Raw genomic sequence first — 24,767 nt, 5'->3', positions numbered from 1 at the left:
GTGACGATTTCATAAATTACTTCGACTGTAATCTTTTATGATGCACGCGCCAAAAGGGGTTGAAAATGTGTCCTTTATTTTTTCCCAATAAACTCTTCGAATTTCCAAAGTGCGTTCTTAAAAGATGTTTCACACGGCCGAATTCATGATACTTTTTGCGCCTATTTCTACCTCAAATATCAACGGCATTGTGGCGATTTCATGAATTACTTCCGATGTAACTTTTTGTGATGCTCGCACCGGCTAGAATGGCTGATAATGCGTACTTTATTTTTCTCCCATAATCTCTTCGCATTCCGTACATGCGTTCTTTAAAGGTATACGACACGGCCGAACTCACGATCCTTTTTGCGCCTATTTCTACCTCAAATATCAGCGGGATTGCGATGATTTTATGAATTACTTCGGCTGCAATCTTTTATGATACACGCGCCAAAAGGGGTTGAAAACGTGTCCTTTAGTTTCCCCCGATAAACTCTTAGCATTTCGTAAATAGGGCCTACGTTCTTAAAAGATATACGTCACGGCCAAAAATCATGATTCTTTTTGCGCCTATTGTTTCCTCAAACTTCAACGGGATTGCGATGATTTCATGAATTATCATTCGGCTGTAATCTTTATGATGCACGGGCCAAAAGGATTGAAAATGTGTTCTGTATTTTTCTTCCAATAATCTCTTCGCATTTGGTACATGCGAATACGACACGGCCGAATTCACGATCCTTTTAGCGCCTATTTCTACATCAAAATAATATCAGCCGAATTGTGGCGATTTCATGAATTACTTCGGATGTAATCTTTTGTGATGCACGCACCAGCTATACTGGTTGAAAATGCGTTCTTTATTTTTCTCCCCATAATCTCTTCGCATTCCGTACATGCGTTCTTTACGACACGGCCGAATTCACGATCCTTTTGGCGCCTATTTCTACCTCAAATATCAGCGGGATTGCGATGATTTCATGTATGACTTCGGATGTAATCTTTTATGATACACGCGCCAAAAGGGGTTGAAAATGTGTCCTTTATTTTTCCCCGATAAACTTTTCGCATTTCGTAAATGCGTTCTTAAAAGATACACGACACGGCCAAAAATCATGATTCTTTTGCGCCTATTGTTTCCTCAAACTTCAACGGGAATTGCGATGATTTTATGAATTATTATTCGGCTGTAATCTTTATGATGCACGGGCCACACGGGGTTGAAAATGTGCCCTGTATTTTTCACCCAATAATCACTTCGCATTACGTACATGCCTATCTACGTCACGGCCGAATTCACGATCCTTTTAGCGCCTATTTCTACATCAAACATCAGCGGGATTGCGATATGTCATTAATTATTTCGTCTGTAATCTTTTGTGATACATGCACCAGAAGGGTTGAAAATGCGTTCTTTATTTTTCTCCCGATAATTTCTTCGCATCTGTGCATGCGTTTTCAAAATTATACACTGCATGCAGGGCCGAATTTGAGATTCTTTTTGCGTTTATTATTGTTATCTCAAATTCCAAGGGGATTGCGAATTTTCATGAATTACTATTCGGCTGTAATCTATATGATGCAAACGCCAAAAGGGGTGAAAATGTGTCCTTTATTTTTCTCCCGCTAATCTTTTCCCATTTCGTACGTGCGTTCTTAAAAGGTATAGGCCTACGTCACGGCCGAATTCACGATCCTTTTTGCGCCTATTTCTACCTCAAATATCAGCGGGATTGTGGCGATTTCATGAATTACTTCAGATGTAATCTTTTGTAATGCACGCACCAGAAGGGTAAAAATGTGTTTTTTTATTTTTCTCCCGATAATCTTGTCGCATTTGTGCATGCGTGTTTGATATCCAACATGGCATGCAGGACTGAATTCAAGATCCTTTTTGCGCCCGTTATTTCCTCAAATTTCAACGGGATTGCGTTGATTTCATGAATTGTTATTCGGCTGTAATCTTTTATGATGTACTTACCAAATGTGTCCTTTATTTTTTTCTCTCCTCTATAATCTCTTCGCATTTCGTACATAAGCTTTTGAAAGATACGACGCGGCCGGTCGAATTCATGATCCTTTTTGGACGATTTCTACCTCAAATATGTAAGCGGGACTGCGATGATTTTATGATTTTTTTTTCTCCCTAGTATTATCTCTTCACATTTTGTGCATGCGTTCTTAAAAAGTACACGGAAGGACCGATTTCGTGATCCTTTTTGCGCCTATCTTCATTATGAGACCATTTTGAACGAATGAAAATATTTATCTGTGAAATGACTGTGTAAAATTAAAATAGACGCAATCAGATCCATTTACTGTATCGTTGAATATCGAATGTCTTTTTACTTTTTCTAAAAATCAACACAAGTAAATTAGTTCTAACGTAACTTCCACGCTGCTGCGAAGCCGGGATCGGATTGATCTTGCGTTAAAAAATCATGAGCAAAATGACTCAGAAATGCGTGCGCTCCTATCAATGCTTCTTGTCTGGCATGACCGCCGATCGCAAGCAAACGAAAAGCAGTTACACTGTTCTATACATGCTTTGCATGCATTGCATTGCATGGCAGTGCGTGAACAGCGCCAAATGCGCAAGCGAGCGCGAATAACTAGTCGATCGACTGCTAAGTGCTCAAAACTAATACAGGGCTGCACACTGGCGCCGGTCCGACGGTCAAAGACCGGTAAAAGTCACTGTCGGACCGGTAACTTTTCAGGAAATCCACAAGTTACCGGTCCGACATGACCAGTAAAAAAAAAAAGCATTGGTGGGGTCAGTAGAAAGAAAAAGAGCAGCCCCGATCAGGGAGAAACAGAATGCAAGATATCGCACTGTTCAACAAGTTTTACGCAAGTTTTCGTTTATGTCTACCGGTGCACTTTGTACAGTAAACATACATATTAGTTTTGAGCACCAGCAGTCGACCAGTTATTCGCCCTCGCTTGCGCATTTGGCGCTGCTCACGCACTGCCATGCAATGCAATACATGCAGAGCATGTACAGTGTAACTGCTTTTCGTTTGCTTGCGATCGGCGGTCATGCCAGACAAGAAGCATTGATAGAAGAGCACGCATTTCTGGGTCATTTTACTCATGATTTTTTTAACGCAAGATCGATCCGATCCCGGCTTCGCAGCAGCGTGGCAGTTATGTTAGAACTAATTTACTTGTGTCGATTTTTAGAAAAAGTAAAAACACATTCGATATTCAGCGATACAGTAAATGGATCTGATTGCGTTCATTGATTTTTCATTTTACACAGTCATTTCACGAATGAATATTTTCATTCGCTCAGAATGGTCTCATAATGAAGATAGGCGCAAAAAGGATCACGAAATCGGCTCTTCCGTGTACTTTTTAAGAACGCATGCACAAAATGTGAATAGATAATACTAGGGAGGAAAAAAAAATCATGAAATCATGGCAGTCCCGCTTACATATTTGAGGTAGAAATCGTCCCAAAAAGGATCATGAATTCGACCGGCTGCGTCGTATCTTTCAAAAGCTTATGTACGAAATGCGAAGAGATTTATAGAGGAGGAAAAAAAAAAAATAAAGGACACATTTTGGTGAGTGCATCATAAAAGATTACAGCCGAATAACAATTCATGAAATCAACGCAATCCCGTTGAAATTTGAGGAAATAATATAGGCGCAAAAAGGATCTTGAATTCAGTCCTGCATGCCGTGTTGGTTATCAAAAACGCATGCACAAACGCGACGAGATTATCGGGAGAAAAATAAAAAACACATTTTACCCTTCTGGTGCGTGCATTATAAGAAATTACATCTGAAGTAATTCATGAAATCGCCACAATCCCGCTGATATTTGAGGTAGAAATACTGTAGGCGCAAAAAGGATCGTGAATTCGACCGTGTCGTATACCTTTTAAGAACGCATAGTTTACGAAATGGGAAAAGATTAGCGGGAGAAAAATAAAGGACACATTTTCACCCCTTTTGGCGCTTGCATCATATAGATTACAGCCGAGTAGTAATTCATGAAAATTTCGCAATCCCGTTGGAATTTGAGTAAACAATAATAGGCGCAAAAAGAATATCGAATTCGGCCCTGCATGCAATGTATAATTTTGAAAACGCATGCATAAATGCGAAGAAATTATGGGGAGAAAAATAAAGAACTCATTTTCAACCCTTCTGGTGAATGTATCACAAAAGATTTCAGCCGAAATAATTCATGACATATAGCAATCCCGCTGATATTTGATGTAGAAATAGGCGCTAAAAGGATCGTGAATTCGGCCGTGACGTATAGGCATGTACGCAATAGGAAGTGATTTTGGGTGTAAAATACAGGACACATTTTCAAACCCTTTTGGCCCGTGCATCATAAAGATTAGAGCCGAATAATAATTCATAAAGTCATCGCAATCCCGTTGAAGTTTGAGGAAACGATAGGCGCAAAAGAATCATGATTTTTGGCCGTGTCGTGTATCTTTTAAGAACGCATTTATACGAAATGCGAAGAGTTTATCGGGGAAAAATAAAGGATACATTTTCAACCCCTTTTGGCGCGTGTATCATAAAAGATTGCATCCGAAGTCATACATGAAATCATCGCAATCCCGCTGATATTTCAGGTAGAAATAGACGCAAAAAGGATCGTGAATTCGGCCGTGTCGTATACCTTTCAAGAACGCATGTACGGAATGTGAAGAAATTATGGGGAGAAAAATAAAGAACGCATTTTCAACCATTCTCGCCGGTGCGTGCATCACAAAAGATTACATCAGAAGTAATTCATGAAATTACCACAATTCGGCTGATATTTGATGTAGAAATAGGCGATAAAAGGATCGTGAATTCAGCCGTGTCGTATACGCATGTACGAAATGCGAAGAGATTATTGGGAGAAAAATACAGGACACATTTTCAACCCCTTTTGGCCCGTGCATCATAAAGATTACAGCCGAATAACAATTCATGAAATCATCGCAATCTCGTTGAAGTTTGAGGAAACAATAGGCGCAAAAAGAATCATGATTTTTGGCCGTGTCGTATATCTTTTAAGCACGCATTTACGAAATGCGAAGAGTTTATATATCCGGGAAAAATAAAGGACACATTTTCAACCCATTTTGACGCGTTATCATAAAAGATAACAGCCGAAGTTATTCATAAAATCATCGCAATCCCGCTGATATTTTAGGTAGAAATAGGCGCAAAAAGGATCGTGAATTCTGCCGTGTCAAATACCTTTCAAGAACGCATGTACGGAATGCGAAGAGATATGGGGAGAAAAATAAAGAACGCATTTTCAACCATTCTCGCCGGTGCGTGCATCACAAAAAGTTACATCCGAAGTAATTCATGAAATCGCCACAATTCCGCTGATATTTGAGGTAGAAATAGGCGCAAAAACTATCATGAATTCGGCCATGTGGTGCATCTTTTTAAGAACGCACTTACGAAATTCGAAGAGTTTATCGGGAAAAATAAAGGACACATTTTCAACCTCTTTTGGCGCTTGCATCATGAAAGATTACAGCCGAAGTAATTTATGAAATCGTCACAATCCCGCTGATATTTGAGGTAGAAATAGGCGCAAAAAGTATCATGAATTCGGCCATGTGGTGCATCTTTTTTTAAGAACGCACTTACGAAATTCGAAGAGTTTATCGGGAAAAATAAAGGACGCATTTTCAACCTCTTTTGGCGCTTGCATCTGAAAATATTACAGCCGAAGTAATTTATGAAATCGTCACAATCCCGCTAATATTTGAGGTGGAAATGGGCGCAAAAAGGATTGCGAATTCGGCCCTGCATGTCGTGTACCTTTCAAGAACGCATGCACAATGCGAATAGATTATCGGGAGAAAAATAAAGAACCCCTTGAAGCGCGTGCATCAGAAAATATCACAGCTAAAATAATTCATTAAATCGTCGCAATCCAACTGACCACCAAGAGCAGGTTACGCAGCAAGTTCGTGCGCCGATGCTTAGAAAAAGTAACAAACGCATTTGATACAATCTGATTTTGTTCATTATCATTTTACACTGTAATTCACAAACAAACATTCTATTTTTTCCTATCTTTTTTTAAATTTCTTGTGCAATAAATAATGCAAGTTTAAAAAAAACTATTAATCTGTAAAATGTACATGGGTAAGGGGGTACGTCCATAAAAAACAAGAAAATAAGTTTGCAAGTCATTTAATGTTTTTTTAGGTTGTCGTTGTTGACCGGTAAATTTTCTGTTCGGACCGGTAAAAAATGGTAAAACGGGGCATTTACCGGTCCGACAGAGACAGGTTGGACCGGCAGAAAAAATGGGTTAGTGTGCAGCCCTGACTAATATGTTTACTGTACAAATTGCACCGGCAGACATAAACGAAAACTTGCATAAAACTTGTTGAACAGTGCGATATCTTGCCTTCTGTTTCTTCCTGATCGGGGCTGCTCTTTTTCTTTCTACTGACCCCACCAATGCTTTTTTCTTACTGGTCATGTCGGACCGGTAACTTGTGGATTTCCTGAAAAGTTACCGGTCCGACAGTGACTTTTACCGGTCTTTGACCGTCGGACAAGTGCCAGTGTGCAGCCCTGGTAGTACGTTCTGCAATGACCTGAAGTGACCGGCTCTCTGACTCAGCTGTCTCTGGAGCAATCTACTCTGAATGTCTGTTCATATCCATGTCCATAGATCTATCTCAAATCCTTTAAAAGCAATTGCAATGAAATTACAGGAAATACGTAATAGTGTATTTTCAACCACTCTTGTAAGTTATTCAAATTCATCAAACTCTTGTAAGTTTGAACCAAATGAGTTATTAGGAAATGTTGATATTGACAATTTACATGTTGCTCCTACAATGTACCTATTTGCTCTTTGACTTAGGCCGTGTTCATGCGGATTTCGTAGCCAGAATCACAAACATGAATCATGATTCAAAACGGCGTTTCAAATCACGGTCTCAGCGGAAGAGCGTTCATGCGGGCTTTCGCAACGCTGATTCTGGCTCAGCTCATCCTTTGCCACTGCGCAGCGCACTGCGCAGTTTGACCTTGTCTCTGCAACTCGAGCCAGACCTCCTTATTCCAACTGTACAGGCCTTTACGTTTTTATTTTGGTGAATACTTTCCAATAAGCTGTGACATTCAGGCTCTGCCCACAGATCGAGGAATAATCTTAATTCTTCGTCTCTCCAATTGTTTTCCTTGGTAGACACATCGCTGCAGCCATTACTATTATCAACTCAATCGGAGAGTAATTACATGTATTATTATATTTAACAGCTAGATACTAACATAGAATCGGTGTATGGCATTGATGTAAACAAACAAGTGCAAGTATGGTACCGAAACACACGATTCAGAAGACGTACACAAGCGCGCGAACAGAACAAGACGCTGTGGGATACCCCATAAGAAACATGACGTCATAGAATCATTATTGAAATCACGGTTGCGTTCATGTGGTTTCTGCGATCGTGATTCTGGCAGAATCATGATTCAAAACGCCCTTTTTTCCGCGTTTCAGATCGGCGTTTTGAAACGCGTTTAAATGGAAAAATCGCATGAACGCAACGCAACTAAACACGTTTAGCGACTAAACGTGTTTAGAAACGCAATTCTAGTTTCGCATGAACGCAGCCTTAATGAGCTGTCTACGCTAAGCACTGTCACAATCTGAAAGCGAAGTTAGTTATCGAATCTTACATGTATTTGCCTGTGTGCGGGTGTCTGAATTTGTGTCTATGTGTACATATGTGTGTGCTCTGGGACCTTCATTTCTAAACAGAAATTACTAGTAGATGGATAACTTCAGTAATATTGCAGATGTGTAGGCAGCATTCGCTGCGAAGCTCACAAACGATGAGTTGTATGCATGTTAGGTGAAAACATGCAAATTGATGAAGATGTCAAAACACTTTCTGATAACCAATTTCGTTCAGATTTACAGGAGTGATTAAAAATCATCTATGAAGTATTTCCTGTGACTTTGGTGCAATTTGGTTATAGTACAGTCTGCTACAATTGTACACGTATGTCGAAATATTGGGTCCCTTGAGATTTTCGTGCCAAAATTTTTTTTTTTTATTATTATTTCTTTTTAGCTAACTTGGTCAATTTGGGGGTGCTGAATAAAAAAAAAACTTTGGTTCTATTTTTTTTCAACCACGTCTTCAGCCGCCATTTTGAATTTCAAAATGGCTGCCATAGCAAACTGTATTTTGACCCAATTCTCATAATGTGAGCATCATAGAAGGTTCAAATTTGATGCAAAAAGCATGTTTGTGATGTCAGACATTGTGGTACACCATTTCCTGATATTGTAGATAGTTTTGACACAATTTTTAGGCAGCCATCTTGAAATTCAAAATGGCTGCCTAGCTAAATATATAGTTTTACCCGTATCTCAGGTTTTAAGCATAATGGAAAGTATAAAGTTGGGGCAAAAAGTATGCTTATGATGTCAGACATGCTAATATTATACATTTCTTTTAATGATGTATCATTTCTGTTGGCGGCCATCTTGAAATTCAAAATGGCCACCACAACAAATGTAATTGGGCCTGTATCTCATATCGTATGCACTGTGTAAGGTTCTAATTTGGGGCAAAGTGCATGCGTATGCTGTCAGACATTCTGAAACATCTTTTTCTGAAACGATGGTTCATTTTGATACTATACAATGTAAGTGGCTATCTTGAAATTCAAAATGGCCACCATACCAGAATGTACATTTTATATTTTGACCCATATCTCACGTTGTAAGCAAGACAGAAAGTTCACATTTCGGGCATAAACCGGGCTCATGATGTTGAGCATTCAGATGCACTTTTCCCCTCCTTGAAATTGCAGATCACTTTTGAGACTGCCATCTTTAATAACATTCAACATGGCTGCTTTTCAGCTAATATTTCTGGTTACAAGCAACTTTTAGGCATATCAGTGTTTATGGTGACGTACAGTGTACATTCTTTAAAAACACACACACACACACACACACACACACACACACACACACATAGGGCCTATACATTCTGTAATAATGGATTATGCATATATTGGCCACCACTCTTGAAATTCAAGATGGATTTCGACCATTATTTGGTGCTGTAACATCTTTATACAGCGAGGTCAAGCATGCTGGAGCACTCATGTATAAGTCAATCACTCCATTGAATTGCGTAGGCGGGAGTGCTTCCTGTCCTGGAGGTACACTGCCATGTTGAAATACAAAATGGCTGCCATGGGAAACACTCCTTTGAAAGCATAGCATTTGGGTAAAATTTGTATGGGAAATCATGTGATTCTGGTGTCAAAACAAATAACTTTCAAAAGAACCTCCTAATAACTGTGTCTGAGTGACTAAATGCCCCATTTAGACGATTTGGTTGTAGAGTTTACAATATCAGCCCTATACTCTAAAAAATTATGGGACAGTCACTTAGATAATGCCTTCTAGGCTCATTCCCTGCATGTGTTTTAAAAATTGGTTCTAAATTCTTTCAGAAACAATGACTTAAATTGCATTTCTTGCTCTATGAGCGTGATAATAAATTCTGTGGCTACCGGTGGTGTAGGAAGCTCAAAGCTTTTAATTGAACAGTTTATGCATACCCTCTGAAAATAACCACAATGTAATTCCCCTGTAGTAGAGACACAAATTAGGTTGTGAGAGTTCACGAGGTTTGCTCACTGGATGTGTTGTATCAAGACTCTACAAGGGTAAAGTGGGAGATTGTCCTGGTTGAAGTCATCCACGCCCAACCTCTGGAAGGCATGGACTGTGTCATTGCATATTCTGCATGATTCAAGGTTTAGATACTTCTTGGTCCATCTGCTCTGTGAGACATCCTCAAATTTTCAACTTCAGCCGGCACCATGAAGAGCATTTCGATAATGTCAATTGTAATTTTATCATTTCTTTTTCCAGTGATGGAGCAGACAACATGCGATGCAGTAAGTAAAGCAAACTTACAAGATCCATCAGTAGAATTGAAATGTTAGTGTCGACAATAATCATCAATATCTCTGATTTTCCCTGTTGCTCTTGAAGTAACATCTAATACATGCAATGGAATGAGGATATCTGCTTCCTCGTTAGTGATGGGTGACAGCTTCCATGGCGTCTTTGATGAACCCTTTGTTTCTTTTTTTTCCGTGATGTGGTCTCTGTGTCAGATGGAATTGACTGCTCAGTATTTCAACTTTCAGGCTGATTAGTTGGCTCAGTTTTGTGGGTTTCTAAGGCATGGGCATGAAAAATGAACCTTTGTTAGTGAAATTGAGGAGAAGACCATGAAATTATGAGATGAAGAGGGATTGTGGAATTACTTACAACTTATAGTCTGGTAGGAATGGGGGGTCCCCATGCACCCCCCGAACACATTTTTTTAACTTACTTTTTTGTAACCCTTAGGGTGTCTAGTTAATGAATTTTTTTGTTCCCAAGAAAAAATCGTGTCCCATGGGGGTCATTGGCGGCCATCTTGGCAGCCATCTTGGATTTTCAGGGAAAATCATTATCTTCCATAACTTTTGAACTACATAGCATAAAATTATAAATAAAGCATTTCTGCAGGGTAAACGTGACACGAGGAATCGATTGCAATGGTTATTTACATGATTAAAGCAAGTCTGAAACAAGAAAAGCCTAAAAATATGCAAATTTCGGTGTCATTTTCACCGAAAAACTTCCCAAATAGTTCAACTTTTGAATTACACAACATACAGGGACAAATAAAACAGTAATTCAGAGTTAATACGGCATGAGGAATCGTTTGAGAGAGTTATTTACATGATTAAAGCAAGTTACATACAAGAAAAGTCCGAACATGTGAGGAAAACCAGTGTCGTTTACTCTACAAATATTCCCAAGTAGTCTATATACATATATACATGACAATCTCATATCTCCTAAGAGTGACTAACCACTTTATCTTAACAGTCTGGTAGGAAAGGGGGTGGGGGGTCCCATGTACCCTCCTTTTTGTATCCCTTAGTGTGTCTATTTGATTTTTTTTTTTGTCTCCAAGTGAAAATCGTGTCACATGGGGGTCATTGGCAGCCATCTTGGATTTGCGAGGAAAATCATTAGTTTCTATAACTTTTGAAGTTTCCAACATACAAGGAAAAATAAAACATTTTTTCAGGGTAAATGTGACATGAGGAATAGATTGAGATGGTTATTTACATGATTAAAAAAATGCTTGATACAAGAAAAGTCCAAAATATGAAAAATTCTGTATCGGTTACACTGAAAAGTACCCAAATAGTTCAACTTTTGAACTATACACAACATACAAGAAGAAATAAAACATTTCTTCAGACGAAACACAGCCTGAGGAATCAATTGAGATTGTCATTTACATGATGAAAGCAAATTTGATACAAGAAATGTCCCAAAAATGAAAAATTAAGTGCTGTTACTCTGGAAATGGCCCAAATATTTCATGCTACATATATGACAAATTGCATATCTCACAAAAGTGACTAACAACTCTGTCTTTAGATCATTGCCCAAATAGGCCTTTTTTTTGTTTTGTATCAAAAACATTAAATAGAATCTGAAGAGAAAATTAATTTCAAGCATTGTCACCCCTCACTTGGTGAAATAGAATAAGAATGTAAGCACTGTGGTAATTCATATGCAAATACCCTTAAAAAGAGGTGACACATGATGATAATGTTGATCACAACACTTAAAAGTGACTAATGGACAAAGATAAAACTTGAACTGAATTTTAACACTCTTTGTGCGCATTCAATTTCGTTTCATTTTATTTTATATTTAAAACGAGTTTGAGTTGGGATATATTCAAGGAAACAATCACTGTGTCAAAATGTCGAGCCGATTTAAAAAATTTAGATGCCAATATGGTTTCATTTATTCTCAGGTTAAAAAAGCAGTTCATTCAAATGTACTGTATTTGTTTAAAGTTTATTGTCCGAAAGCAAAAAGAGAAACATTTCATTTGACAGCCGGAAATATAGCCTGTGAATAGGGACTGTGTATCAATGTGGATTGCTGCTATTTTAATTTAGAAATATTTGCATATGAATCGCTTTTGTGCTTACATCCTGTATGCATTCAATTCAAGTTCACATTGATTGGAATTAAGTTTCCTTTCGAATTCTGTTAAAAGTTGTCTGATATAAGACGCAATATTCAAGCTATTATCAAAAGACATAATGATGTTTTGAAAGGGTTAGTCACATACCGATTAGTGATTGGCTGAACACAGTCACGTGATGGAAGTACATTTGTTATGTTCGCCCATGGGCGAACATTCTTGTAATGTTCTCCCATGGGAAAACATTTTCACGTGACAAATGACAGAATTAAGGCCTAGGACCGCACAGCACTTATAACCTCCCTCAATAGCATTTCAAACCCTTCGGGTGGAACATTGGGTATGTTCCCTCCGCCGCCAGTCATCATCTATATATGTTAACGTCTGTGACATGTGTATATGCTTTTCATGAAGTATGGAATTAACGTATATTGAACAAATAAAAAGTAACACAATATGACTTCACTTTTCTTAAAAAGTATTCTGAATGCTCATCCTGTGTAACTGTACAAACCACAGAAGCGGTTATGCGATATATCAGGTTTTCATTTCACACTTCTTTAATGTCTCAGTGTACCGGTAGTCATCATCAAAACAATCATTGTAATCAATGTCTGGCTCCTCTTCTTCATCCTCCTTCATTTCCTCGTAATTTTCTGAAGCAAGTCAATGAGGGAAGTCGGAAAGATAGGGCCACTTGACCACACTGGCTCCATCATAACAAAGGCTACCTTCTGCCATCCTTGTCCAGAATCAAAGGAGTCATATACAGAGCACCAGAAGATTGGTTCGTCAGCTCTCTTTAAGATGGATCACACATTTAATGTGTGGGATAAGGTTGTCTCTGCAAGGTGTATATGAGCATGAAGAAATCCACATTGGAGTTTGTCGTCATTTGTTCGCCCTTTCCCATCATCTGCTTTGGATGCTGTTGCTGTAAATAGACTCCCCCCCCCCCCCCTTATGGTCATACATTAGGCATGCGAATGCTCCAATGTCTTCTGTCACCTCTTACTGGCTCTACAGATCACCCATCTCCAAGGTTTAAGTGGGGGACAAAAACATTGGCACATTTTAAAGTCATGTTGTAAGATTTCAGCAGTGTTCATTATAATGTAATATTGAACAATTTACCACATTTCAGCAAAATATTGCAGAGATTATAATGTCATATAATGGGCGCCTTTGAATGTTTCTAACAGATAAATGGCGCCATACAAATGCTGTTTCATCATCATCATCATCATCATCATCATCATACTACTCTCTCCTGAATGCTTGATGGTACATGGGGTGCCTTTGTAGATTCTTTAGGGGTCCGACTTTGCCCCTACTCTTGAAGGCACTTGTTACATCTTCCCCTGTAAACACATGTCGTCCAAGTATTGTGGTACAGTAGCCAGCTCCCTTTGATTCTGTATGCCAGTTCAACGACATTCACAATCTGGCAATGCTCAACAGTCCATTTATCAAGGAGGATAGTGAGGGTGAAGGAGTAAGCGTGGTGCAAGAAGATCAAGAAAATGTCTGTGTCTGGTGTCCTTACCACAGCTGCTTTGTACCCAAGCTTAATAGAGGAATACTCGAGGTAGAGCGCTACCCTGGTGTCCTTCTCCTGGTTAGACGGCAGCTCATGGATAGAGCTTATTGTCTCACTGGATGAATAATTAGGTGAACAAAAAGAATGTAACAGGAATCACTTAAGCTTCAGAGAATGTGATTTCTGTTACATTCCTTTTGTTTACACAATGATATGTTCCAAGAGACAATGGCGCGATATCCATGAGTGACTGTCTAACCAGTATAAGGAGACGGACACCAGGGTCGTGCACTAGCCCTACCTCAAGTGCGCTGCTAAACTTGGGTACAAGGTAGCTTTGGTGAGGAATCCAGACACACATTTTCTTGATCCCCTTGGTCCTTGCTTAATCCATTCTACAATGTAGTATCTTTCTTAATAAACGGACTGTCATGTATTGCCAGGTTGTCAATGTCAATCAACTTGCATTTATATAGAATCAACGGGAGCTCATATACTGTATACCAAAATACCTGGACTGTATGTGTTTAACAATTAAAGTGCCTTAATGGGTTGGGAAAAGTTGGACCCCTAAAGCATCTACAAAAGCCACCCCATATACCACATAGCATTCAAGTGAGAGTTGTTTGATTTCATGATTTCAGAAGTATTTTACTGAAATCTAATCAGTTGCTCAGTATTATATCATAATAAACACCACTAAAATCTTAGAATATGACTTTATACTATGCCTACTTGAGTGTTTTTTCCTCACAAATTTTGGTGATGGGTGGTCTGTGGAGCCAGAGGTGACAGATGACATTGAAGCATTCACACGCCTAAAATGTATAGCGAGGCACTGGAGAAGTCTATTATAATGGCGTTCGCAGCATCATGCTGAAACAGATGGTGGGAGAGGGAGAGCAACTGATGACCAAATCCAAGGTGGATTTCTCCTTGCTCCCACCTGGCAGAGGCAACCTTATTTCACACTTTCAATGTGTGAACCATGGGTACCACCTTGCCATCTTCAAGCGATCTGACTAGCCAATCTTCTGGTGCGCTACCTCTTTAATCCTGGACAAAGGTGGCATAAGACAGCCTTCGGTATCATGGATCCGGTGTGGTCAAGTGGCCCTATCCTTCCCACTTCCCTCATTGACTTGCTTCAGAAAGTTACTCCGTAGACGGAGGAGGAGGAAGAGGAGGAGCCAGACATTGATTACAATGATCGTTTTGATGATGACTGGAAATTACCAGATGTGTAAAACCAAAAGCTAACATATTATCGCTTACCGAATCTGTGGTTTGTATAATTGCATAGGATGAGAATTAAGAATATGTTAGACAAATTAAAGTCATAGAGAGAGAGAGAGAGAGAGAGAGTGGATTTCTGACTGTCAAGTGATTTTCATATGTTTATTTTCAGACAGGAAGGCTTTAAACAAATACGTTTGAAGAACCATTTTTAACTTAATCTTAAATAAGTTTAATGATAACAATCTGACACCTAAATTGGTGAAACCGACAGAGCATTTTGGTACAGTGATTTCCTTTATGAAAATACACTTACTCAAACTCTTCAAATACAAAATTATATGAAATAGAAGATGCACACAAAAAGTGTTCAATTACATTTTAGGTTTGAATTTTATCGATTAGTCACTTTCACGTGTTTAGATCAAAATTTGTATGTTCACCTCTTTCGATCTGCTTTTTTAGGGGTATTTGCATATGAATTGCCATCGTGCTTACATTTTTCATTTGATTTCAACAAGTGAGGCGTCAAAATGCTTTTTTTTTTTTTTTTTGGATATACAAAACACCATATTTGAGCTATGATCTAAAGACAAAGTGCCAAGTCACTTTTGTGAAGTAGTTTGTCATGTATGTATACGGATTTTGGGTACTCTACGGTGTAAATGACACCAAAATTTTTCGTATTTTGGACTTTTTGTATCAAACTTGCTTTAATCATATAAATAACCATCTCAATCGATTCCTCATGACACAGTTACCCTGAAGGAAATGTTATATTTATCCCTGTATGTTGTGAAATTCAAAAGTTACAGAATTTACTGATTTTCCTCTCAAATAAAAAATGGCCGCCAATGACCCCCCCCCCCACACACACACACACACATACACGATTTTTATTTGGAAACAATAAAAAATCATCAAATAGACACCATAAGGGATACAAAACTTTAGGGTGCATGAGGATCCCCCATTCCTAGACTTTAGTGGTTAGTCAATCATGTGAGGTATATAATTGTCATGAATGTGTATAGACTATTTGGGCAGAGCAAACAACACTGTTTCTTTTTATTCGCATGTTTGGATTTTTCATGTATCATAATTGTTTTAATCATGTAAATAACAATGTCAATCGATTCCTCATGCCAAATTTACCCTGGAGAAATTATTTATTTGTCCTTGTATGTTGGAAAGTTCAAAAGTTATAGAAATTAATGATTTTCCTTGCAAATCCAAGATGGCTGCCAATGACCCCAATGTGACACGATTTTCAGTTGGAGACAAAAAAAAAAATCAAATAGACACACTAAGGGATACAAAAAGGAGGGTACATGGGACCCCCACCCTCTTTCCTGCCAGACTGTTAAGAAAAAGAGGTTAGTTTACTCTTTATAGGAGATATGAGATTGTCATGTATATGTGTATATAGACTACTTGGGAATATTTCTAGAGTAAACGACACTGGTTTTCCTCACATGTTTGGACTTTTCTTGTATGTAACTTGCTTTAATCATGTAAATAACTCTCTCAAACGATTCCTCATGCCATATTAACTCTGAATTACTGTTTTATTTGTCCCTGTATGTTGTGTAATTCAAAAGTTAAACCATCTAGGTATTTTTCGCTGAAAATGACACCGAAATTTGCATATTTTTAGGCTTTTCTTGTTTCAGACTTGCTTTAATCACGTAAATAACCATTGCAATCGATTCCTCGTGTCACGTTTACCCTGAAGAAATGCTTTCTTTATAATTTTATGCTGTGTACTTCAAAAGTTATGGAAGATAATGATTTTCTCTGAAAATCCAAGATGGCTGCCAAGATGGCCGCCAATGACCCCCATGGGACACGATTTTTTCTTGGGAACAACAAGAATCATTAACTAGACACCCTAAGGGTTACAAAAAAGTAAGTTAAAAAAATGTGTTCTGGGGGTGCATGGGGACCCCCCATTCCTACCAGACTATTATACCTTCTGATAATTGCATCTTTCAGCAATGACTGGATAATGACAGGTCTATCAGACTATAGAACCAGTAGAAATGTTGTGAGAAGTTGGTGATCCTCTTAAGCTTAATGACTTTGGATCCAATCTTACATGGTGCATTTTAATTGCAAGAGCTGAATGTCTGGCCTTTCTCATACTATCCCAGAGATAATTCTTTCAGATACAAATTCTTAGTACAGAACATAAAAACTGCACACTTTTCATCTCTTTCTAGAATATCCCCCTTGGATGTTTCTGATACCTGATTGCCAAACATCACATTCATCACCTTCAATGCAGTGACGATTTTTTAGATTACACTCGTGTGATGGTCTTCTCAATTGTGAAGGAATTCTGATGCATGCAAAGCGCCACAGAACTGAGCTATTATTGCTCCTCTGTAGTTTTAGAATTATTGGCTGTACAGCAGTAAGCATCTTCGAAGTCTTAGTAATTGAAGATGACCCACTCAAGGGCAATCAGGAAAAGCCTACTCATTCCTTATTCACTCTGTGTTATTCCAGAAATATATCAAGCACACCTCAATTGTTTCAGTTTGTGGCCAACAAACAAGCTTGGGAACAGAATGCCTGATAGGTTTCACAACCACGGCACTTCTTGCCACTGCGAGACTTTTCCTTGTTTGTCTTCATTCTCTCCAGGCAGCATCAGGTTTTTGAAGATCACCTTCAATTGTATTGATGCTTGCTTTTGTACAAATATTTATTGACTGGGACTAAATATGATCATGAACGAAGTTCCATGATGCAAAATAATGTTGCCTGAGAGGCAAAAACAATTCCTGTATGTATTATGCTCATTGCTTCAACGTGCAGTATATGTGAACCGCATACCCGCTTGGCTATGATGGGATGTAATGCTGACACCCTCGCCCACACATATGGGACAGTGGTGTGGGACCCCTGCCACCCCCATACACAGTTTTTGCCCCTTAGCATGGCTTGATGATGTCATTGGAACCTCGTCCTTACATTTTGAATTTATGGCTGCCATTTTAGATTGAGAGATGGCTGTCATTCTGCGTGACCTGGAAATGAATAGATCTAACTAGGACAATTTTGGCAAATTCATCTCAGGTGCTTATCACAGTATTGTATGTTTTCTATGGCGGCCATCTTGAATTTCAACATGCTGGCCTTTCTAATGATCCACAATTAGAAAACAGCTATAGTGGAATGCTGAACACCACAGTGTATGTGCATTCTTGAAAATTGGATGCTTCTACAATAATTGCAACCTGAGATATGGGTAAAACCACTATGGCAACCATTTTGAATTTCAAGATGGCAGCCTACAAATTGTATCAAAACAATCTGCAATATAAAAAAAAAAAAAGATATATCAGAGTGTGTGACATCACAACCATGCATTTTGCACCAAATTTGAAGCTTCTACAATGCTCACTCTATGAGATATATATGGGTCAAAATACAGTTTGCTATGGTGGCCATTTTAATTTGCAAACAGTTGCTAATATTTGCAAAACTGTCGCTAACATTTGCAAAATTGTTGTTAACATTTGCTAACAGTCGCTAATAGTCGCCACCTGTGTTTCGCAAACACTTTCGCGTACATTCACTCAAGTGTTGCTAATTGTCACTAAACATCGCTAAAAGTCGCTAATGGCAGAAGCGAACCTTGATTTTACGTAAACATTCGTCAGAAAAGTTGGCGAATCTCAAATTCGCTACATTCACAAACGTTCGCCGCTCAGTGAGATACCAGCTTTAGTGCTGAATGTTGCTGAATCAAAGAACATAATATGTGAGATAGTCCCTAGTTTGATTTCGATCACATTCAGCTACTACTGAGAATCATCAACCAATAATAACCATTATTATCCATACAGAGGATTTTTAGAGCCCAAATACAAGTGCTATTTTGTCGACGCACCTCATAACCTCCGACCCACTTAAAAAGTTTGTTGAACTCCACCAATATTTTTTGCCGAGGCGACCAATATTTAAAATATTGGACGGCAAGAGGGGGATTCCCCAAAGTTTTTATAAACTGCACCGTGATTGGTTGAGATATACGAGATGACCCGAAATATGAAGTAAAGATGTCTGTGATTGGTCAATCACGAATTAAATAAAATATTGTTTTTAATCTAAAATTCTGTGTTTATACAAACAAATTTCACATATTAATTAGTTAATTTGACGTTGATCTAAGTTTCCTTTGGAATGTACATCAAAATACATAGATCACATAGATCTGGGAATAAAGTGAATTAACTTGCACTGAAGAGTGTACCATACCCCATGTCAGGATCAAGTACAGTAGGAGACCATACAGCACTCAGAGACAGAAAGGGTAAGTGAAAATATTCTTTGCTAAAATCCTCTGTAGGATAATAATGATGATATTGGATGTCCTATTTTCGGTCAATACAAGGAAATATTTGACTCGCTAAGCAAAATATTGGACTCGTCTTCAACTCGTCCAATATTTCCTTGTATTAACCTCAAGGCAATACAATATTATATAAATAACACTTGTAAAATTTGCAAAGGCAGATGGAGTAATGTTGTTCTGGTATGACATACAAGAAACACCATTGACTTCATCTTTGAGTTTGAGTAAAATGTACACACTGCATACACCATATTCGCATGGGGACACCTTGGCTGCACCGAGTAACAGCAGATTGTCTGCTGCCCTCAACAAAGTCAGATCGGTCTATACTGGAAGACAACATACATGTACCAACGTGATGTTACAGCATCACAGACATGGTAGGAAATAATCAACATATGAAATGGTATGCAACAAACACCTTTTATCCAGTATTTCTATCAAAGATGTACCTGTTGTGTGCTGCATATATGTCACCCAGCTTTATGACAGTTTTTGGACACACAGGCCAAAAATGATGACAATTTGAACATCCTGTGCCTGCCATATATTCACCATCAAACAAGTTCAGAATGGTAATGACTCTAAGAATACGTAAGTAAGCATGTCAGTAAACATTATACAGTATCACTTTCCTACCGTATGTCTACAGTTGCGAAAAAATACAAAGTCCAGAAGTGACATCTCTGTTGCCTCCTTCTCATTCTACTGCTGGAACTCTCTGCAGGAATTTGGTGCCATCGCCAACAGCATTGTAGACTGTTTTGTGCTTTCTGTTTTTTCCCCCTCCAAATTGCTTGTGATGCACAATCCTGGAAAAAAAAAAAAAAACAAGAGAAGGAAAAAGAGCTTTTACACGCATTGAGCACAGGAGAATTTTGCATAACACCACAATAAAGAATTTTGCCCAGGTTTCATTTCTGTTGCTCAAATGACGTAGAAGGGGTGGATTTTCTCATACCATTATGACATGAAATTAGAATATTTTCTTTATTTTTTAAGCATGAGTCAAAGGGGGAGTGAGGCTAACTTGAGCCTCAAAATCAATTTGCCTAGATGCACCTTCCCCTTAATGCCCTTGAAGGTACATAAATTAAATTGTAGTTCTACAACAGGTACCTCTTCAAAGGCCCTGCAAACAATAACAATACATGTGAAGATGTTGACCATGGACGTGAGTTCTAAAGACACAATGGTCAACATTTGATTACAATATCTTCATAATCTTTCAATCTTACAGCTCTAATGTTAAAGGGATGGTATAGTATTGGTAGAGATGAAGATTGGGCTTTCAACTTTTTGCGAGATAGGGTACCAAGAAACCACTTATGAAATAATACAGATCATACCATTCTGAGAGGAATTCAAAGTTTATTAGATGACAATCGGTTCTGGAAGGGCTGAGACATCCAAAATTAAAGTAAAACAAAGTGATCCTGATAAAAGTTGGGTCCCACCTTTTATTAGGATTGCCCTGTTTTGGATATCTCAGCCATTTCAAAACCAATTTTCATCAAATAAACATTGAGTCCCTCTTGGAGTTACATGCTCTTTCATATTTCATAAGAAGTTTCTCATTATATCTCACAAAAATGTTAGAAACCTGAAGTTAGGTCTCAACCAAAACTATGCCATCCCTTTAATATGAAGAACCTTTAAGTGTCAGAAAGGAAAATTACAAAATAATCTAGGGGGGATGGCATACTGCCAACTAGGTCCGCATGAACACTGTAAACAGCGGTCACAGGATGGCGCATTGTCTGGCCCGACCCGGGAGGCTGCATTCTGCCAACTAGGTCCACATGAACAGAGTAAACAGCAGACACAGGATAGCGCACTGCCCGACCCAGTCCGGGAAACGGCATACCTACAATCATGTACGCATACACGCTATAATCTGTGTGCACTAGCCACCACGTCTCATTGTACCCAACGAATCTCTGTTGTAGCAAGCGAAACATCACACACCTTACTGATGATTTTCTTCGCGAGACAAACGATTGCACCCCATCGTCTTAATAATAATAAAGTAGGACTTCGATTATCCGGCCATGTTGGGACTAGCAGGCGTCCGGATAATCGATTTGCATTGTTCTGTGATTACTGCTGTGCACTCAGTACCAGTGACAAGCGAGGCACCAGTCACTGACATCGTGTCATAAGCTGTTCCGCTGCGATTATTGGAATTTATATAATGCCTGAAGAGATCCTTATCATCTGATTGGTTATTTGACATTGATCATTCTGCCCATTTCACTGTGATGTCATCATCCATGCAATTGTGTCTCCATTTACCGTGCAATTTTGGATCCATATGATTTGCTCCATTCCATGCTCACCAAGAGCCCGGCACACTACGCGTGTAAAACGGTTGCGTTTGCAGTGTGTGTATGCAACAGCGCGCTAGCGTAAAGCACTCAGTAAGCACTCTCTTGATCTCAGGTTTTCTCTTTTTTCTAAAGATTATAAAACATCAAATGACAAGGATCTGTTTTAGCAGTTATATAAAACAAATAATGAATGTTTTTCATTCGTGCAATGGACAGAATATTTCATTCGGTGAAAGATGAAATGTTTGATCCATTCAACTTGGCTGCGCCTCGTTGAATGGATCATTTCATCTTTCACCTCATGAAATATTCTGTCCATTGCACTCATAAACATTCATTATTTGTATTACACTCACTTCACTTCCAACATAAATACAAACTGAGAATGGTGTATGCGTGTTCATGGATTTCTTGGAGAGTACAAGTTCACCAAAGAAAATGCTCACCACATTACATAAGATAGTTACCCCTGATTACATGACAGGGTTGTACACTTTATAGACGAGAAAATAATAGCATGATCATACCACTGCTTGTTATACATAATTATACTTTAAGATTTCAGGATTCGGTACATTTACATCGACAAACCGAAATATTATCCAAGTAGTAAATGCTTTCAAACACGCCACTGCTATGTCTTACTCCGGAAGGACCCGGGTTTTCTCTCCGCAACTTTATTCATTTCATGACAAGCATCTGCACCATGGGAGACAACAACAACATGGCAGTGCTCTCTGCATACGGGCCACCAACAGACAAGCACCCCGGATCCCGCCTTGCCTCTTAGGCCCTTGTCGGAGGACTCCCTGCATGGTAATCCGAGAAGTATCCCCATCGAGTATAACTACAATGGACTTCTCTGATTGACAGGCGAGCCCACTCAACTCGGAATCCACAAGCGTGTACAGACCCATCATATACAAAATCCCCCTGCGTCAGAAAAGTGCTCGGCACTAGTCACAGGGTGCGTCCGGGGCCCGAACCGGCTTTCCTCACGGTGCCTCTTGATGAAAAAATGGCCACAATAACAATTATTAATAAAGCAAACATTCCGAAACACAACCTTCCCTACGAGTTTGACATAACAAGTGGAAAACATCTCATGTACTGTATAAACTACATCTGCGCAGAGGCCCAGAAATGAACAATTTCCACCTCTACAAATAGCCATCGGAAACGACACGCAGCACCACACCCGAACACGAAGCGACGCCACCCAAATTTGTGTCACCCCACCGTACCGTGAGGAACACAGCCCCAGCTCCGCTGTGTGCACACAGCGCAGAGCCGTGCACATCCCCGGCAGGAATGAGACCCCAGGATTGGGTGAAAAAAATGACTTTAAAAAAAACTTTTGTGGAAAAAAAAATTGGCAGAAAAGCCCCAACCTGCCAAGCTAGACTTCGACAACAAGATAGACCTGTCTGGGATCCCTTATACGATCATGCATTGCGAATCCATAATCACTTAGACCTGTATTATTTCTCAGACCTATAATCCGCTTTTAACGCGATATCCGTACACACCTGCTAAAGGAGGACAACGGCCTCGAACAATAACACACCAAAAAAATTAAAATCATATTACATCAATAATTAATTTTAATTGTACGGCCCAACTTTACTCAATGTCTACTATCCCTACCACATCGATAGGTCAATAGGTATTTAATTACACTAATTCCAAATTTACTTGTATACCGACGTCTTTCACGAATACACAATGCATTGGCGAGAGCCCAAAATTGATGTTATCTCCATGAAATCCACGTACAGAATGATCCCTTCTCATGTTAGCTAAACTTTCCCACACTAACCGCCGTCGGGAACCATCAAAGGAGATCACTTGTTCATGTTTCCGGCCACGCCCTTTGCCGTATACCGCCTGCCATCAGACCCAACTGGGCGGCGCCCCCAAAGGCAGAAAACAAGCCAGTGAGCGAGTGTAAACCCCTTTTAACGACTAGCGCCGTTAAAGGAATAATGTCCCATCACGTATTGGCACGACAATGGTTGAATGCATGATTGTGCACTGAAAATACATGAAAACATTATAAAACTAGAAGTGTCGCTATGGTAACGAAGTATGCCTCCGCCATAATGCATGGTTCTCCCAATAGGTCTATAGTACGTCTTGACAATGCATGATGACAGTTTCACATGATTGGGAAAACATTAAAATGACATGATAGTCACAAATGTGTTGATTGTTCACTTTCCTTGAACCAGGGGCCCGTTTTCATAAAGTTTGTTATCAGTGACAACTGCCACATTTCTATGACAAATTTGCTCTCAGCCAATCAGATGCAAGGATTTCAGTAGCTTGTCACATCTATGACAACTTGTCACTGATGACAAGTTTTATGAAACGGGGCCCAGGTTTAATTGGATGAATGGCTATTGTCTAAGATAGCAGGTATTTGGGGATTTCAGGAGTTTTACTTGACTTTTGATCCTATATGAATTGAGTAATTTCCAAGCTATGGAGAAAAAAAAAAGTAATTTCAGTATTACCAGGCCTGGTATTACATAGGAAAATTTTAGCATTTTAATGTGGCATTTGCAGGGCTGCCAACACTGGAAACTAGGTGAGAGTGAGACTCCCATAGGCCAATGCTATAATTTAGGAGTCAAAATGAGTGAGATCAATAGAAATGCATGCAAATGAAATAAACTTTCAGCGTGAGAAAGGACCAAAATGCGTGAGAGTTGGCAGCCCTGCATTTGACCCATGACTTTTGACCTTATGACCCTAAAATTCCCAAGAGAATCACTGTCAGGTAGTACATGCATAAATATGAATAGCAGTGCTATAAAATTGTTCTGACTGTAAATTGTCAATGCGTATACATATTTTTCTTACATTCCAACTGTGGTCGGATTTCAGTACACACACCCCTTGTTTTGTTGTCATGGACACAAACTACCAATTAGTTGTGAGCTGTACAGTTTCGTCAGCCAATTACGACTCTGTAAGCTCCTGTCCGTGACGATTTTCATTCCAAAGCTCCTTCACTTCACGATTAGCTTTCATCCAGAGAGCATGTCCTAGTCGCTGGAGTCACTTCGTCCGTATATTACATTTCTTTCCACATCTTTTCTCACGGACGATACCTCGCGCCGTGGACTGTCATATATACAGATTTTTACGCCTTTTGGAATATACATTTTATGGATTATACCTCTTCATACTTTACCGATCTCGGATTTCTCATCGCGATCTTCGCTGCATCCTACATCGCGCTTTACACTTCTTTCTACACT

At 39.1% G+C, this 24,767-nt stretch overlaps 1 protein-coding gene across 2 annotated transcripts in view; it reads right to left on the bottom strand.

Annotated features, from left to right (window-relative positions):
* The window catches only part of LOC140235240 (alpha-N-acetyl-neuraminyl-2,3-beta-galactosyl-1,3-N-acetyl-galactosaminide alpha-2,6-sialyltransferase-like), a 116,265-nt gene extending 96,319 nt beyond the window's left edge, over positions 1-19,946 (bottom strand). For both annotated transcript variants that reach the window (XM_072315271.1, XM_072315272.1), the window contains exon 1: positions 19,811-19,946. In XM_072315271.1, the coding sequence (XP_072171372.1) occupies positions 19,811-19,855 (45 nt within the window). In that variant the 5' untranslated portion in view covers positions 19,856-19,946. The remainder of the gene's footprint in view (positions 1-19,810) is intronic.
* Positions 19,947-24,767: the final 4,821 nt, after the last annotated feature.

Source organism: Diadema setosum, chromosome 11 (assembly GCF_964275005.1).
Source record: "Diadema setosum chromosome 11, eeDiaSeto1, whole genome shotgun sequence".
In the NCBI taxonomy this organism is placed as follows: Eukaryota; Metazoa; Echinodermata; class Echinoidea; order Diadematoida; family Diadematidae; genus Diadema; species Diadema setosum.
Note: the sequence above shows the minus strand (reverse complement) of the source record. Positions and strands in the feature narration are given on the sequence as shown.